At 38.2% G+C, this 14,739-nt stretch overlaps 1 protein-coding gene across 8 annotated transcripts in view; it reads left to right on the top strand.

The window, feature by feature from the left end:
* DOCK7 (dedicator of cytokinesis 7) overlaps nucleotides 1-14,739 on the top strand; it is a gene marked incomplete at its 3' end in the record, with an annotated part of 96,903 nt that overhangs the window by 22,864 nt on the left and 59,300 nt on the right. For all 8 annotated transcript variants that reach the window (XR_014318057.1, XM_082766526.1, XM_082766525.1 and 5 more), the window contains exons 5-14: nucleotides 1,508-1,637; nucleotides 1,744-1,956; nucleotides 2,394-2,479; nucleotides 4,783-4,849; nucleotides 6,073-6,222; nucleotides 8,142-8,222; nucleotides 9,801-9,966; nucleotides 10,630-10,772; nucleotides 12,599-12,692; nucleotides 14,309-14,471. Coding sequence is in view for 7 of the 8 variants with exons in the window: in XM_082766526.1 (XP_082622652.1) it covers nucleotides 1,508-1,637; nucleotides 1,744-1,956; nucleotides 2,394-2,479; nucleotides 4,783-4,849; nucleotides 6,073-6,222; nucleotides 8,142-8,222; nucleotides 9,801-9,966; nucleotides 10,630-10,772; nucleotides 12,599-12,692; nucleotides 14,309-14,471 (1,293 nt within the window). The remainder of the gene's footprint in view (nucleotides 1-1,507; nucleotides 1,638-1,743; nucleotides 1,957-2,393; nucleotides 2,480-4,782; nucleotides 4,850-6,072; nucleotides 6,223-8,141; nucleotides 8,223-9,800; nucleotides 9,967-10,629; nucleotides 10,773-12,598; nucleotides 12,693-14,308; nucleotides 14,472-14,739) is intronic.

Genomic DNA, 14,739 nt, shown 5'->3' with positions numbered 1-14,739 from the left:
GGAAAGGCGCTTCTATAAACATTCACAGCAGTTTTTACTGCCATAAAATCTTGTCAATGCACTGGGTGGAAATGAAGGGGTTGCTGCTGGAACAGAGGAGAAGCCCAAAAGCCTGGCTGGAAAGAACTGAATTGTTTTTCACATAAAGTCTTGCTGTCTAGGAAACCAGGGATCTGTTACTTGATAGTGGTAACAGGTTTCCTTGGTCTATCCTATTGGATGCTTACAGGTGCTTTGGCTAGCTCTGGGGGCACAAAATCCAGCTCTTCTAGCTTTAGAAGAACACGACTTCGGATGTGCCATACTCCTTTCTCTCCCACCCCAGGGCAAAAATTCTTTATTTCAATCTTTGTCTACAGTTCTTTGTAAGCAAAATATTTTGGGGGACAGAGGAATCCATCCGTTAAGTGAATAGTTCCATAGTATAATAGTTCCATAGGAAAAGGTAAATAAGTTTTTTTTGTTGGACTGAAAAAAATATAGAATGTTATTTTTCAACCTTAGGGCATCAGTTGCTGTATGCTAGACTGATGACAGCAATGACCACAAGCATCTCTGAAGCCATTTCTGGCTTAGAACGAATTTAAGTTTTTGAAATGCAAATGTTTGGCTAAGGATTGTGCAGATCGCATTGTTCAGGTCTCAGGAAGTATAGCCTAGTGAGAAAAATACTTTCCAGCTTTTTCACCTCCCTTTCATTATTCAGTGCTAGCACGTCCATGCATTTGCCATGCCTGTTTATCCTTCTGTGTTAATTTTAGTAACAGGGCAGGATATGAACAATTAATTCTAGATGTGACCCCAGCACTACTTCAGGAACTGACTTAAGAGTTTGTATTGTAAGGACGCTGTGGCTGTGGCCATATGTGTGGGTAAATATAGACACAGTGCCATTTGGTATCCAAAAATTTGTTAGTCAAAGAGGTCTGATCTTGTCAGCAACAGCAGACAGACTGTTTACTAACAAGTGCTCTTAAGCTCTGCATTGTTCTGAAGGGCCCGATCCTGTTTATAGAGATGCTTTGGGAAGATGCTCATTTTAGTTGGTGTCAGAAACTCAAATGTTTTCCAGTGTGCTCAGGACCTCAGGCTTCCTGCAGTCCTACCTGAAGCTGATGTGTTGGTTTTCAGGGTATTAATATTCTCTGCTGCCAGCCAATTCCTGCTTCAGCAGAACCGCTGGCTTTCCATCCCCGCGTTATTGTTGGTTTAAGCTTGGCACTACAATTGCACGTTTTATGATGCCCATAATTGGGCATTGATAATACTTCCCTGGACATCACCCAGCATGGCTTTATAATTGAACAGAGTCACACTGTACTACAGGAATACTGGCTGTTGGATTGTTACCCAGCTACAGCGGACAGTGACTGGAAATACTGTTTGCACAGAGCAGTTCATGCTTTGAGATGCCCCACGCTGATAATACTGGGCTTGTTCTGCAATTCTGCTTCTGGGTTTGGGATCAAAAAATGTTAACAGTGCACTTGCAATACTTTGTTTTTAGGTATCACAAATTGGGAACTGGATTTAATCCCAACACTTTAGACAAACAGAAGGAGAGGCAAAAGGGGCTCCCGAAACAGGTCTTTGAGTCTGATGAAGCTCCAGATGGCAACAGTTACCAGGACGAACAAGTAATGTACCTTTGAAACATTGCTACATAAAACCTGATTTATAGTTGCATTTTAAAAGTGCAGTCCCTTTCCCATTATGAGTTGCTTTTAATTTGTTGAATCCCAGGATGACCTTAAGCGACGTTCAATGTCGATTGACGACACTCCCCGGGGCAGCTGGGCATGCAGTATTTTTGATCTGAAGAACTCCCTTCCAGACGCACTTCTCCCAAACCTACTGGACCGAACCCCAAACGAAGAGATCGACCACCACAATGAAGATCAGAGGAAGTCCAATAGGCATAAGGAGCTTTTTGCACTACACCCAGCACCAGATGAGGTATTTTTGTATGGATGTGGGTGAGATTAAAAAAGTGGAGGATGTAGGGAATGTGAAATCTGTCAGTCTGCAGTTGATTTTGAGGAGTTAAGACCATCTCTGTTTAATTTCCATGAGAACCTTTAATTTTCCATGAGAACTTTTGCTATTTTGCTGGAGTCATGTTTTTTTCAGCATGCTGTCTTGCCATCCATACTACGTAAAGTAAAATCTGAAGATTTTACTTTACGGTTATCTAGTCCCCTACAATGTAGAAACATTAGGGGAATTTTAATATACTCATAGCTGCTGGAGAATGCAATACACTGGTAAACCTTAGATTAGATTGGTGCTAGGGTATTAAGAGAAAAAAAATGATGAATGTACTTGCTTCATAATGGTATTAGTGGTTTTTACAAGTCTCGTGTCTAAATGGCTGTTCCTGTGACAAATTTCAGGAGGAGCCTATAGAACGACTTAGTGTCCCCGAAGTACCCAAAGAACACTTTGGCCAAAGACTCCTGGTGAAGTGTTTGTCCCTTAAGTAAGTATCACTCCAACAAACAGCTGTGTTACAGGAATGGAGAATTTAAATCTGCTGTTGTATCCACATGCACCTGGAAATACTCTGCCGCCTTGTTTATTACCCTTAAAGCGATGTAACTTTGTTTACTTTAGTCATAGGCTTAAAGGTTAATTCTGTAAAGGGTAACTTACACGGCAGTGTGCATCAGACTCAGTTTATCTTCAACACTTCCTTTATATTGGTGTGATGTAGAAGGTATTTACCTTCCTTGGCATTTTTTTGCGTTCTTTTTCAGCGAATCTGTAGCTATACCTGTCCCATATCACAGGGCTCTGCACTTGACCAGCCGTTGGTGTTCAGCTCTAAGAAGGATATTTAAGTGGGGCAAAAATAAAATTTAAAAACGCTTGAGCCTGAAAACGTAAGACTAACGCTTTACAACGTAAGCAAACCAAAGATTTGCCAAAGTTTAGGCTCAACAACCTTGACTGTGTCCCTTTAAGAGTGAGGACTTTATATACTTAGCCAGCATTAACTGGAGGAATAGAGACCTGTTAAACAAGTTTAATGAAGTGAAGCTCCTGAATATAGGGTTACCTGCAGCTGGTTCATTGCCTATAACTCTTCTCTAATAACACAAGGTAAAATTTTACTGTTATTCCCTTGGAGAAATAAAGTACAAAACTGATTTTCCACACTGCTGTATTCATCTTCTGTGTCCTCAGTTAGGTCAACCCTTCTTATTAGAGAGCTCCAGTTAGACTACATTGCGGCTCATAACTGAGATATATGTGTGGGACATAGCTCCTACTCATAGAGTACTCCAGGACCTAATATAGCCGTAGAGATGAACTGATTTTGCAGCCTTTTATGAACTGGAACAACATAATATGCAGTAGCAGTGGAGCTTCATCTCCAAAGAATGGTGTCTTTAGCATAAATAAGTTAAATTCTGGAAATTAATAATTTCTGCTATTTGAGCACCTCTTGCTGACTCTAAATTTATAGCAAATCTGCCAAGTACGTGCTTATTTGTGTACCACAATAATCTCTGAAACTTTATTGTTTTAATAGCTAGCGTCCAAGATTGTGCTATCGTAATGGCACAAAAAGAAGTATGTGGCCTCTTCCCCAGGGAATTTTTCAGTCTAAGGAGAAATGTGGGTAAAATAGAAAGATTACCTTTCTATTTCAGACGACCTAAGCAGGGTCATTTTCAGGTTAATCTCACCTTTGTTGCAGAACTAGAGAAAATACCTGTTGGCTGATGTGGTCCTGTATGTTGCTCTGCCTGGTGGCAGAAAGAGTTCCAGGCTGAAAATCTCAGACCTGGATGCCAGGCGCTGGGAGATGCCACCAGGGATCAGGCATTAGTTGCATGGAGAAGCTATGCAGGCAGGAGAATAGCATTTCAGTCCCTGCTCATTTTTATTTATTTATTTTTTAATTTCTTCAGCATCCCAGGTGAGTGTACAATGAGTTTAGTGCAATTTGGTAAGTTAGAGATTTTTTTTTTTTTTGAAACTGGTTCAGATAGTACAAATACTTGGATGCCTTTAGGCCAAAGGTACAGTGGCACTGAGTAAAAGGTTTAGTTTTATAGTCTGTCTGGGATGGATGCCATATCCATTGCACTGCGTGATGTTCTGGTTTACGTGAAAAACTTCCTTGATAAAAGTTACTCTGAAAAACTGACATCTTCCTGAAAGTTTTTGAGATACTGGTATTTGCTGACAAATAGTGAAAAGCAGAAAAATGACACAATGACTGTCCCCAGCTCTCCAGAGGAAGGAGCTTTCTTGTCAGTAATGCCAAGAGGAGCAGTTGGCTATTTAGCCATACCAGCACGTGAGCTGTAGTATGTTAGCACACAGCACAGCTTCTCGAGGTAATCGGAGGAGGCAAGCACTACAGCTATCCCAAGTAATAATTTCCCTTCATTAAGGAAGCTCTTAGGTTGTTCTGTTCAGCTTTCAAGCAACACTAGTAGAGGATAAAAGAATTTATAGATGTTGGGATTAAATTCCCAGGACATAAAATATACCTTCCTGTTTGGTCAATTAGTTGAAATTTTAGAAAGGTGTGTCCTGGTGGAAAGGAGTAGAGGCAATGCAGAGGAACCAGGACAGGTGAAAAGTGAGGTCTCACTCCCACTTTTCTAGCAGGTGGAAACCTTTAGGTTGGCTCACCTATTTCTGACATTTCAGCTAAGAGTGGTCAGCTCTCACCTTACCCAGAAAGGATTTGGGGAATGGTTTGGTTATTTTTTTTTTTCTAGCAAAATGCAAGTCAAGTGATTTTATCTATTTCTTTCTATCAAGATTCGAGATAGAAATTGAGCCCATTTTTGCAAGTTTGGCTTTGTATGATGTTAAAGAAAAGAAAAAGGTAGGTTGTTTTATTACCTTGTTTTATTACCAATGGAAACATTATAAACCTATGTTGAAGAAAAATGGAGGGGATTAATTCTGAAAAGAAACTATTAAGAAGATAGTGACATAATTAGTGGTTGGAAGAATGATGAAGGAATTCCATGAACCTTCTTATGTGTTCTTCCGCTTAGTAACATAGTTGAAATATAACCACTTTTCTAAAAATATTATTTAATATGTGAGTGCCTGAAATAAGACTGTATATAGTTTCCAATCTGGCCTTTCAAAAATGTTTTCCCCAGAGAGAACTTAATCTAAATAAGAGGTTTCAGTAAGTTTTTCTTCTGTTTAAGACTTTCTTCCTCTCTTCTTTGTGATTCAGTGTGGTTTGTGACCGAGTAACGTTTTAATACATGCTAAAGTCAAAATAAAGCTGAGCAGTCTCTTCAATATCTAAGTTATGAGGAATGCAAAATTCATTTATTCTCCTATTTATGTTCTGTATTTAACATCTGAAGGCTCTTAGTTTTTCTAATTCAAGATATCTCCAACATTTTTCCCTCTACTATTGCTAATATGCATTTTGACATTTATCTCTTTAAGACTTGAATTTAATGCATTGAGTTTTAAATTGTATGGATGAGAGTATGCAGAATATTATGTGAACTTTGTTTAATATTTAAATCACATTTCATAAGCCAATTTTATCATCTTGTGAATACATTTTTTTCTCTCACGTAGTCAGTTCTTTAGTGACCTCTGGTGTTGACAACCAGCTCACGTTCATTTTGGCTTTGAAGCCTTGATATAGTAGAGGATTTTGTGTTTCAGCATAAAAAGCTCACTATTTCCTCCCAGATTTTTTTCTTTTATTTTTTCATCTTTTTTTTTTTTCTCTGTGAAGGATCTTAAAGATCATTTACTATTTCAATACTTTGATACTTTCAATTTAGATAGCAATTGTATTTTCTAGTCCTGTAACTACCTTAGAGGAGGTAGACAAAACTTTACAAGCAGTGTCTATTATTTGCTCCGCTTCTTTTCTCTTTTGCTACTGTTCTGCTTTTATTTCCTAATGAAGAGGTAATTATTTTTTATTTTTATGCCTGGATTTGAAAGGAAGCACTGTTGGTGGGGTTTCTTCTGCATGCATTTTGAAGTCGTCTGTTATGTTTGTGAAGATTTCAAGGAACATACAATGTATAACTAGTTCTTGAAGCTAACAAACTTCTTCCTTAGATTTCAGAAAATTTCTACTTTGATTTAAATTCTGAACAAATGAAGGGAATGCTTCGTCCACATGTCCCCCCTGCTGCTATATCCACACTGGCCAGATCTGCCATATTTTCTATCACTTACCCCTCTCAAGATGTCTTTCTGGTAATAAAGGTAAGAAATGCTGGAGAAATTTTAATTTCTGTTGCCTCTTCTATTTAAAATAAAATAAAACCAAGTGTGGCTGGCTATCCAACTTATTTACACTTGGAGAGCAGCATTGTATTTTCAAAAATATAAACATTGGAACCTCAAAATTTTGTTTTGTTTCAAATATTCTCATTTGGTACATTAAGTTCTTTTGTAACAGGAACTGTTCAGTGGAGGTATACATTGTTATTATTGAAAAACTGAAAAAAAAAAAAAAAAGCACAGATGTTTGCTTCATACAGAGTGTTTTTCTGGGTTTTGACCTTGGCTTTGGTGAAACAATGTGCTGACTTCCTAAAATTAGGGATAAGTGAGTGATTCAAAAATACATCTTGATCTGAATCTCATTTCAAAAATGATATATGCCTCTAAGCCAGATGTTCAAATGTCTTTACACATTTAAATTGCTAACAGAGTGAGATCTATAACTGAAATTAAATGCCACATTGGTCACTCCTGGAATAACGTATATAAAGATAGAAGTTTTCTTTCATTTGTTTGAAAGAGCACACAAATGTTACTAGTTTATTTTGGCACTTGAATCCATTTTTTTGGCCAGTCTCTGCATAAATATTATCCTGTTGTAAAAAGGAGATTTCAATACATACTTTCAGTTCACAGGCAGTGGTTACATTGCCTTCTAGTAACGTTGTTTGAGAATTTTGTTGACTCTGTTTTGTGCAAGTTCTTCATGTACTGCATTTTAGATGAGGAGTAAGCTTCTGAAAATGAATTTGGGCTTTCTGGCATGACAGAATAGTCCCAGGTGAGAAAAAGGCTTTCAAAGTTTTGGGGCATAATCTGTTCTCCCTTTCTTGTGCAAGTCTCTGAGTCCCTTCTAAAAGCCAAGTTCTCCCCGTGTACACATATTCACTCTTCTGATTTGCACAAGATATGAGGAGAAGATAACGCCGTGTTTCTGAGATGGGGATCTGGCCAAAGGAGCTTGTGACTGCACATCAGTGCTTGTCAAACCAGTGATCCAAGAGGAGCTGGTAGAGATTTGCTTAGGTGGTTTTTTGATTTGATGATGAAAAGGATAAAGTCAGGGAAAAAGAAAACAGATGCATAGCATGCCTTACCAGGTGAATTTTTGCATGGGACTTGCTGTTGTTACTCACTAGGCATCCATTTTTCAGACAGCTGCTATTGCTAGCATAAACTCATCAGGGAGTGCAAGATTTGATGGGAAGTAGTCTTGTTCTTTATAATGTGTATCTTGTAGCTGTACTAATTGATGAGTATGAATGACACTTTATAAGCATGGGAGAAGATTAAAGATTTTCTAGTTTAAAAACAGCATGTGCATTGTAGTAGGCATGCAGTGGAGGGACAGGATGCTTCTAAAAGAAACAATCTTTGTGTTTGTGATAGGGGGAGAAGTATTTCAGAAACAAATATCTACTCTGTGGTTAAATGTATTTTTAAAATTATTATCCATTATTTGGTTTGAAAACATGCTGATTTAAAATACTGCTGGTTTAGCTGAACACAACTGAGACACTGTCTTGTGCTGCTGCAATAGCTCCTCAATAAGCAGATCAGAAATAGGAATAGTCTTCTGAAAATGATGCTGTTGAAGACAATGTAAGCTGTCGATAAAACCTTAAAAATGAGCTGAAAGTGGCTCTAGAACATAGGAAACCAAAGTGAATTGGTATATGTTCCCTTTGAACCTATATTTTACACTTGTGATCCAATTATAGCTGGAGATCTGGGAACTTAATGGCTCTAACAAATTGAGTGTAGTGGTTGTTCCTGACTCACAAAGGGAAATCAAGTGTCAATTCTTTTGAAAGAATGTTTTTCCTTCCTAGTGTTTGTTTAATTTAACAATCCTTGCTGGATACATGTCCTTATAATGGTTCATTTTCCCTTCTCAGCTTGAAAAAGTATTACAGCAGGGAGATATTGGGGAATGTGCAGAGCCTTACATGATTTTTAAAGAGTCTGATGCAGCAAAGGTAAGATTTTTTGAAGTTTAAATTTGGCTATGAGCATTTTAAGGCATTTTGTTACTAACAAATTAAGGAGTGAGATAACTTTCTTTCACCTTGGACTCAACAGTCATTGATATTGTCCCTGTTGTTAAAATGATCTGTTTTTAATTAAGAAGCTAGTCAAATTCTAAAGGCCAAAGAAGAGTCAAAGAGCCTTGAATCTTGATGCCTTATGGGGGGAGAGTAGTTAAAGGTCATCAGTTTTTGTAGCTGACAGGGGAGACATGGTGATGAGCATCAAGCTCAGTCATCTGTAATTCCCTGTCCCAAAGGATCAGCTGTGCGCTTATGGCTGGGTCAAGTGGAGGCAGCCTTTGATGTGAATTTGCAGTAAAATTTCAACTTGTCCATTGCATCTGCAGCTTAACTCCATCATGGTGCCTCTCCCTTGCTCTAGAAGGGTTACAAGCTGATGAAATATGTTAACAGGACATTCTCCATCAAGTCTGGTTTTCAATCGCAATGCATTTCTGATTCTTTTTTTTTTTTCACTGTTTTCTCCTGATTTTTATTTTTGCTAATATTGTAAAGCAAGACCATACTCAACAGCAGGATAAAGCTGCTATTTTTACACGTAGTAAGGGTAGATGAAAAAATATATTTTAGTGTGTTTGTTTGTTTGTTTGTTTTGTTTTTTCATTATCAATCTCCTTTAACTCTTCAGCAATTTGCATACCATCCTCTAGAGTGCAGTGGATGGCATGGGCCTGCCCCCAGAATGCTCCAAAGTTGTGCTTCCTAAAGTTCTAACGTATTTTTAGCTGAAGAAGCTAACATTTTTTATTAATCTCTGTCTCTACATCACTGCACCAAAATGTGAAAAATGGCTATCTTCCGCCTGAAGTGTTTAGATAACGGAAGTAAAAACCCCTGTGTTTTCTGGGATTGACAAGTTGGAATGTGCTTATGTGAAATTTCGGAGTTGGATTTGCAGGATGCTTAGGAATGTAGGTTAAAAGGTTGATTTTGCAAGGTCTCCTTCGCAGCAAGGTGCACAAGCATGTGCTGAACATGCGAGAAGAATGCAAGTAGCAGAGCTGTCTGCTATCCAGCTCCCTGTCTGTGGACTTTTTAAAGGACTGAATTATGGCAAAGTCCTTTCATATCCTCTTCTTCTCAATAACATGGGTATGATACTGCTTCTTTGAGGAATGTTTTCTGCTTCCCATGCAATTCCAGATGATCCAAGCAGCTGATTAAGAGGCCATTTCAGACCTCACGGAGTAAAATTCAGTTTTTCTTGAAAGAGCAGTGAGCCAGATGAGCTCACTGGGATTTGACAGGCTGCTCAGGAAGCTGAAGAGCAGAAAGTTGGCTGCTCTGACTGTGAGGCTGTCCTGTACCTGCTACTGTTGGCCTGACGGCAGTGTTGTAAAGCAGAAGTCTGTTTGTATAACAGTGATCTTCCTTCAGAAGGCATGGTTGAAGCACAAAATCATTTCGAGTTAGAACAGATGCCATTGTTACGTAGCGATTTTGCTAATTGAAACTTTGTTTGTATTCCTCTCTTTTTAATGGTTTGGGTTTAAACTTTCTTCACAGAATAAAGAAAAGTTGGAAAAACTGAAATGCCAGGCAGAACAGTTTTGCCAAAGGCTAGGCAAATACCGCATGCCTTTTGCCTGGACAGCCATTCATTTAATGAACATTGTGAGTAGCGCTGGAAGTTTGGAAAGAGATTCCACGGAAGTAGAAGTTGGCACAGGAGGTACAGTATTATGGCATCTGCAGAAGGGAGTGCGGTCAAATCCAGGGTATACTGAAGCCTTGCTTCATGCACTCTGTCTGCTGTTGCTCCTTTTATCACTTCCCCTCCCCTGCTCTAGGCCTTCTGATAGTCTTGGGTCGTGGTTGAAATAAAACAGAAAAGTCCATCATAACAAATGGATTTATCTTTCAAGGATTTTACAAGCAAACCATCTGTTATATTATTTAAAACCAGGCTTCTAACTGAGAGAGTGTTACAGGCTGATGAACATTTTCCAAAGGAGTGGATTAATCTTTGTGAACCACACGGCTCATCTGAAACTGCTCTTCAGCATCCCCAAAACTGCCAACTTCATCATCTTTCAGAGCAAGAGAAATACATAAATCTCCACATGATAAAGACTTTTATAATAGCAGTAAGGCACTGGGGTGAGGTTGCTGTGAGAGGAGCAGAAGTAGTCAGCTGTGCTTCATAGCCTCCTGATGCCTCAGGAGTGTGATTGTCTTAGCATAACCACCTCTTCTATCATGCTTATTGCATAATTTCCAAAGGCAGCAGCTATCTTCTTGTGTAGAAAATCCTGCTTGGAACAGAGTTAGACTCTTGGACAATTGTTTTTCTTTTTTAATATCTCTCCCTTTTTATTTTTTGTTTTTTTTGAAGAACGCAAAGGATCGTGGTCGGAGAGACGGAATTCCAGTATTGTTGGGAGGCGTTCGTTAGAGAGAACCACAAGTGGTGACGAGGCTTGCAATTTGACCAGTTTTAGACCAGCTACTCTGACAGTGACAAACTTCTTTAAACAGGTATTGTATGAAGCTACTTAATTAGGAAGTTGCTTCTTGGGCAGAGTTATTTTTTAGGTTAGCATGTACCAAAAAGTATTCCAGATACTTGCCCTAGTCTAGGAGTTGCATATCCTCTGTCATGATGTTCACTTGACTCCTTTGGTTTCATTGGGTAATAGAAAATCCCCTTAAACCATCAGGAGGCTCAGAAACAGTTTCATCAATGTGATTTGTGTTTGGCATCAGTTCCCTGAACACATCCAGTGATGCCCAAGAAAACAAAGCATTTCTCATGCCTTTTTTGCTGAGTGGCAGCTCTTCCGAGCCAGAGCTTGGGATTTCCCTTAGAATCATTGGAAAACATGATTAAACAGCATAAAATTTGTAGTTAAGCTTAGAAAATGGTTTCAGTTCATTAATTTTTTCTAAGGTTTGCTTAATGCCACATCTGGTTAAGGAAAATTATTATTTGAATGTCACCTTTGTGTATAAAATGGATTTAATAGTGTACAACCAGATATTTTTTGGACTGATTCCTTGATCACTGGGAATACAAAAATGTGTATTCTATATATTGCAAGTTGACTAAGCTCTCTTTTTTCTGATTGTTTTGGTTGCCTGCCAATTTCACTGTGGGTAGCCATCCAAAGTCTGCTCTTAAATTCAGTGGTGTAAAGGAGAAATGTCATCCAGGGCATGAAGTTATACTGGTGAAAACCACATAAATGGAAGGTGACTCCTGCCTCTTCTGCTCAGTGCTTTCAAGAAAATCAGTATGACTGAAATTGGGGTTTGCAAATGTTATCTTTGGGGTCTCAGTGACACCAAACAGTACAGGAAATACCTTTTACTTGGGGTGTTAAAATCTAGTTATGTCATGTATTTACCAAAAACTTAGAAAGTGAGGGGAAAAAAAGTATTACAGTATTGCTAATGTAGCTATTCCATTCATTGGCCTTGTTCTGCAGCCCTTTTTGTAATACACATTAGTTTAAATGTGGCGATTAAATAAGTAATGATCTACAGAATTGTAGATCATTATGTGTATATTTATTGTTCTCTCTGGACTACCTTGAGACAATTTGTTTTATTAATTTATTATTTAAAAATCTCTACATGTTGATTTAAGATTTTAAGTTTTTAATTCTTCTTACCTTTTATTTTTTATCTTCCTTTCCTTTAGTATCTTTGTGTACAATTAACTGTAATAATAAAGTAATATACTTCTGAGCATTTTTATCCTTCTATTTCCTTTTTCTTTCATATTGGGTTTTATTACCTTTATAATCAGGTATCTTCTACTTTTGAATAGTTAAAGGGTGGCAAAGTGACATTTTCTATACTGTTATAACAAAATTTTGAGCTACTAGAATGTGGCACAAGGAAGATTGACAGCAAACTCCTTCCAGTTCCCACTGTTCATTAACACTCCTCTTGACAAGTAAGACTCTTTTAGACTTGTACCAAAGAAAAGGCAGGGGAAAAGGAAGGAGGATCACAATGTGAATGATGGATATTTTTTCAAGCCATTATACTTGCTAAAAAATGGATATTTTGGGGAAATCTTTTAACAACCATTCTCAGTTTTAAAAAAGATAATATTGATGAGGAGACAAAAGGTTTTCACTGAAAAGTTCCTGCAGCTGTCACGATGATTAATAAGATAAAAAGGAAAGGAAAAGGGATGGAGAAATTAACTGTAATTTAGCATGTTAATGTTAACACCTTGTTCTGGGAAGGTACATTTTGATGTCAGAGGAGACTACAGTATCAGATGGTTTATTCATGCTCTTGCAGCCCTCAAGGATTGTGTAGATAATCATTTTCTTCCTGACTCCCAACAGGAGGGTGATCGCCTGAGCGATGAGGATTTGTACAAGTTCCTTGCTGATATGAGACGGCCATCATCAGTATTACGGAGATTGAGACCCATTACAGGTATTGAACAAGATCTTTCTGGCTTATGCACATTAAGGTTGTTAAGTTAGTCCTTCCTAAATGCCACCCAATTCTTATAAGCAAGTAGATGAAAGAAAACCTGGGAAGTTGTCGATGGCAATCCTAGAAGTGGCATTTTGGCAGTTTTTTTCACTGATGTTCACATGCAGCTTTGCCACACTGAGTAGCATCTGTGAGAAGAGGATACAAATCCCAAAGCCCTAAACCCATCAGGGACTGAGGAACTTCTGTTTCCCTGAGTAAAACACTACTCTCCAGCTGAGGGGAGGTCTCTCTGCTGGCTATCACTTGGTTAGTTGGAACAGACTTCATCTCTATTTGAGAAAGAAAAATAGAAACACCAGCATGCCAGCATTGAAACATCACCAGTCCCTGACCTATGCTATTTCTGACAATATTTACTTAACCTGCTCTTGAAAATCTCCATTGACAGCAATTCTACTGCTTCTGTAGAATTCTTTCTCCCAGCACTCCTCTGTCTCTCTGGTGAGATGAGGTATTAAGAAAATGTTCTAAAATTATGTTTCTGAAAAGTAACCTGATTATGGCCTGTCCTGCTCTCAGGGCAGTTATCACAACCTTTCTGGTACCTGAATGCTGTTACTAGTTCCCTTTTACTCACATCCATTTTGTAGTAGACTAAGCAGGCAGGGTTTTTTTTCAGCCCTTTGATAAAGGTTGTGATTTTAAAATTGCTTGTGGTTTTGTTACTCTGTTCCAGAGCTTCTTTAATCTATCCATGCTTTTCTTCAAGCATGGTGCTCTTTATCAGGGTACACTTTTCTTCTGAGACCTCCTCTGTACCAAGCAGAGCAGAGGAATTTCTCTCCAGTGTCTTACACATGAAACTGCACTAATATATCCTAGGATGAGTTGTACTCAGTTATCCGTGTGGGTCCTTTCCAGCTCAGAATATTCTGTGATTCTGTAATGGTTGTAGCTTTCTTCTGGACATTGGCCTTTTGTCACTGTTGTCAAACAGCACTTTTCTACAGAACTGATCCATACCTTTTTTTTTTTTTTTTTTAATATGTCTGTATGAATGGTGTCTTCCTAATGCAAGCCCTTCACTCTTTATTGAGTTTCACCTTCATCATTTGATGCTGTTTCTCTACTTCTTCTGTCCTCCAAATTTTTACAAACGTTTTAACCTCAGTGATATCCACCAGTGTGTGTTGTCAGTACTGTCAGTTGACTTGCTAAGGAAAATATTCAAAAATCTTGTTGCAGATTAGGTTTCAGCAACTTCTGATACACCCTTTCAGTTTGATGGGCAAGATTCTTGATGAGATTTTGAATATTGTTTTTAGTGCTAGTTGGGTTAGTAGCATTATATAGACTGTATTCCCCAGCCTGCCTATGAGAACAGCATTTGAGATTTAAGATACCTCTTTTCTGCTGGTTCTTATTAGCTGGTACTCAGCTTCATTCACTGTTACTTGTTTTTAAAAAATCCATATTGGCTGTAATTCGTCATTCATTTATTTATGAAATTAATATGTAGGATATTAACCTAAGGAAAGAAAGCATGAACAAGCTTTATCGATGTATATTTAATTTATATTTATTATAATTAAACCATTTTCTTCTTACAGCTCAATTAAAGATAGACATATCTCCAGCTCCAGAGAATCCCCATTACTGTCTAACTCCAGAGTTGCTGCAAGTCAAACTTTACCCAGACAGCAGAGTTAGACCTACAAGAGAAATCCTGGAGTTTCCTGCCAGGGATGTCTACGTTCCAAATACCACGTACAGGTTAGTTTTGAAATACATCTCACATTTCAGGGCCTGAGAGTGGCAGGTCCAAAAATTCCTATCTTATCATCTGGTTTGTTGCAAAACTTGCTGCATCAGTAGATCTGCTGTGCCAGAGAGACAGAAAGGGTCCAGGCTGACATAGCAGAAAATTCACAGTTCTCTAGGGATGAACATGGTTGTGTAAAACTTGGCTATGAACAGGGACATGAGAGAGGTTTCTCTATCTTGCAAAATTCAAAGTGGAATTCGGTTGAATTCTCTTTGG

The sequence above is a fragment of the Aythya marila genome (genome assembly GCF_965140915.1).
Source record: "Aythya marila genome assembly, chromosome: 8".
Lineage (NCBI taxonomy): Eukaryota > Metazoa > Chordata > Aves > Anseriformes > Anatidae > Aythya > Aythya marila.
Note: the sequence above shows the minus strand (reverse complement) of the source record. Positions and strands in the feature narration are given on the sequence as shown.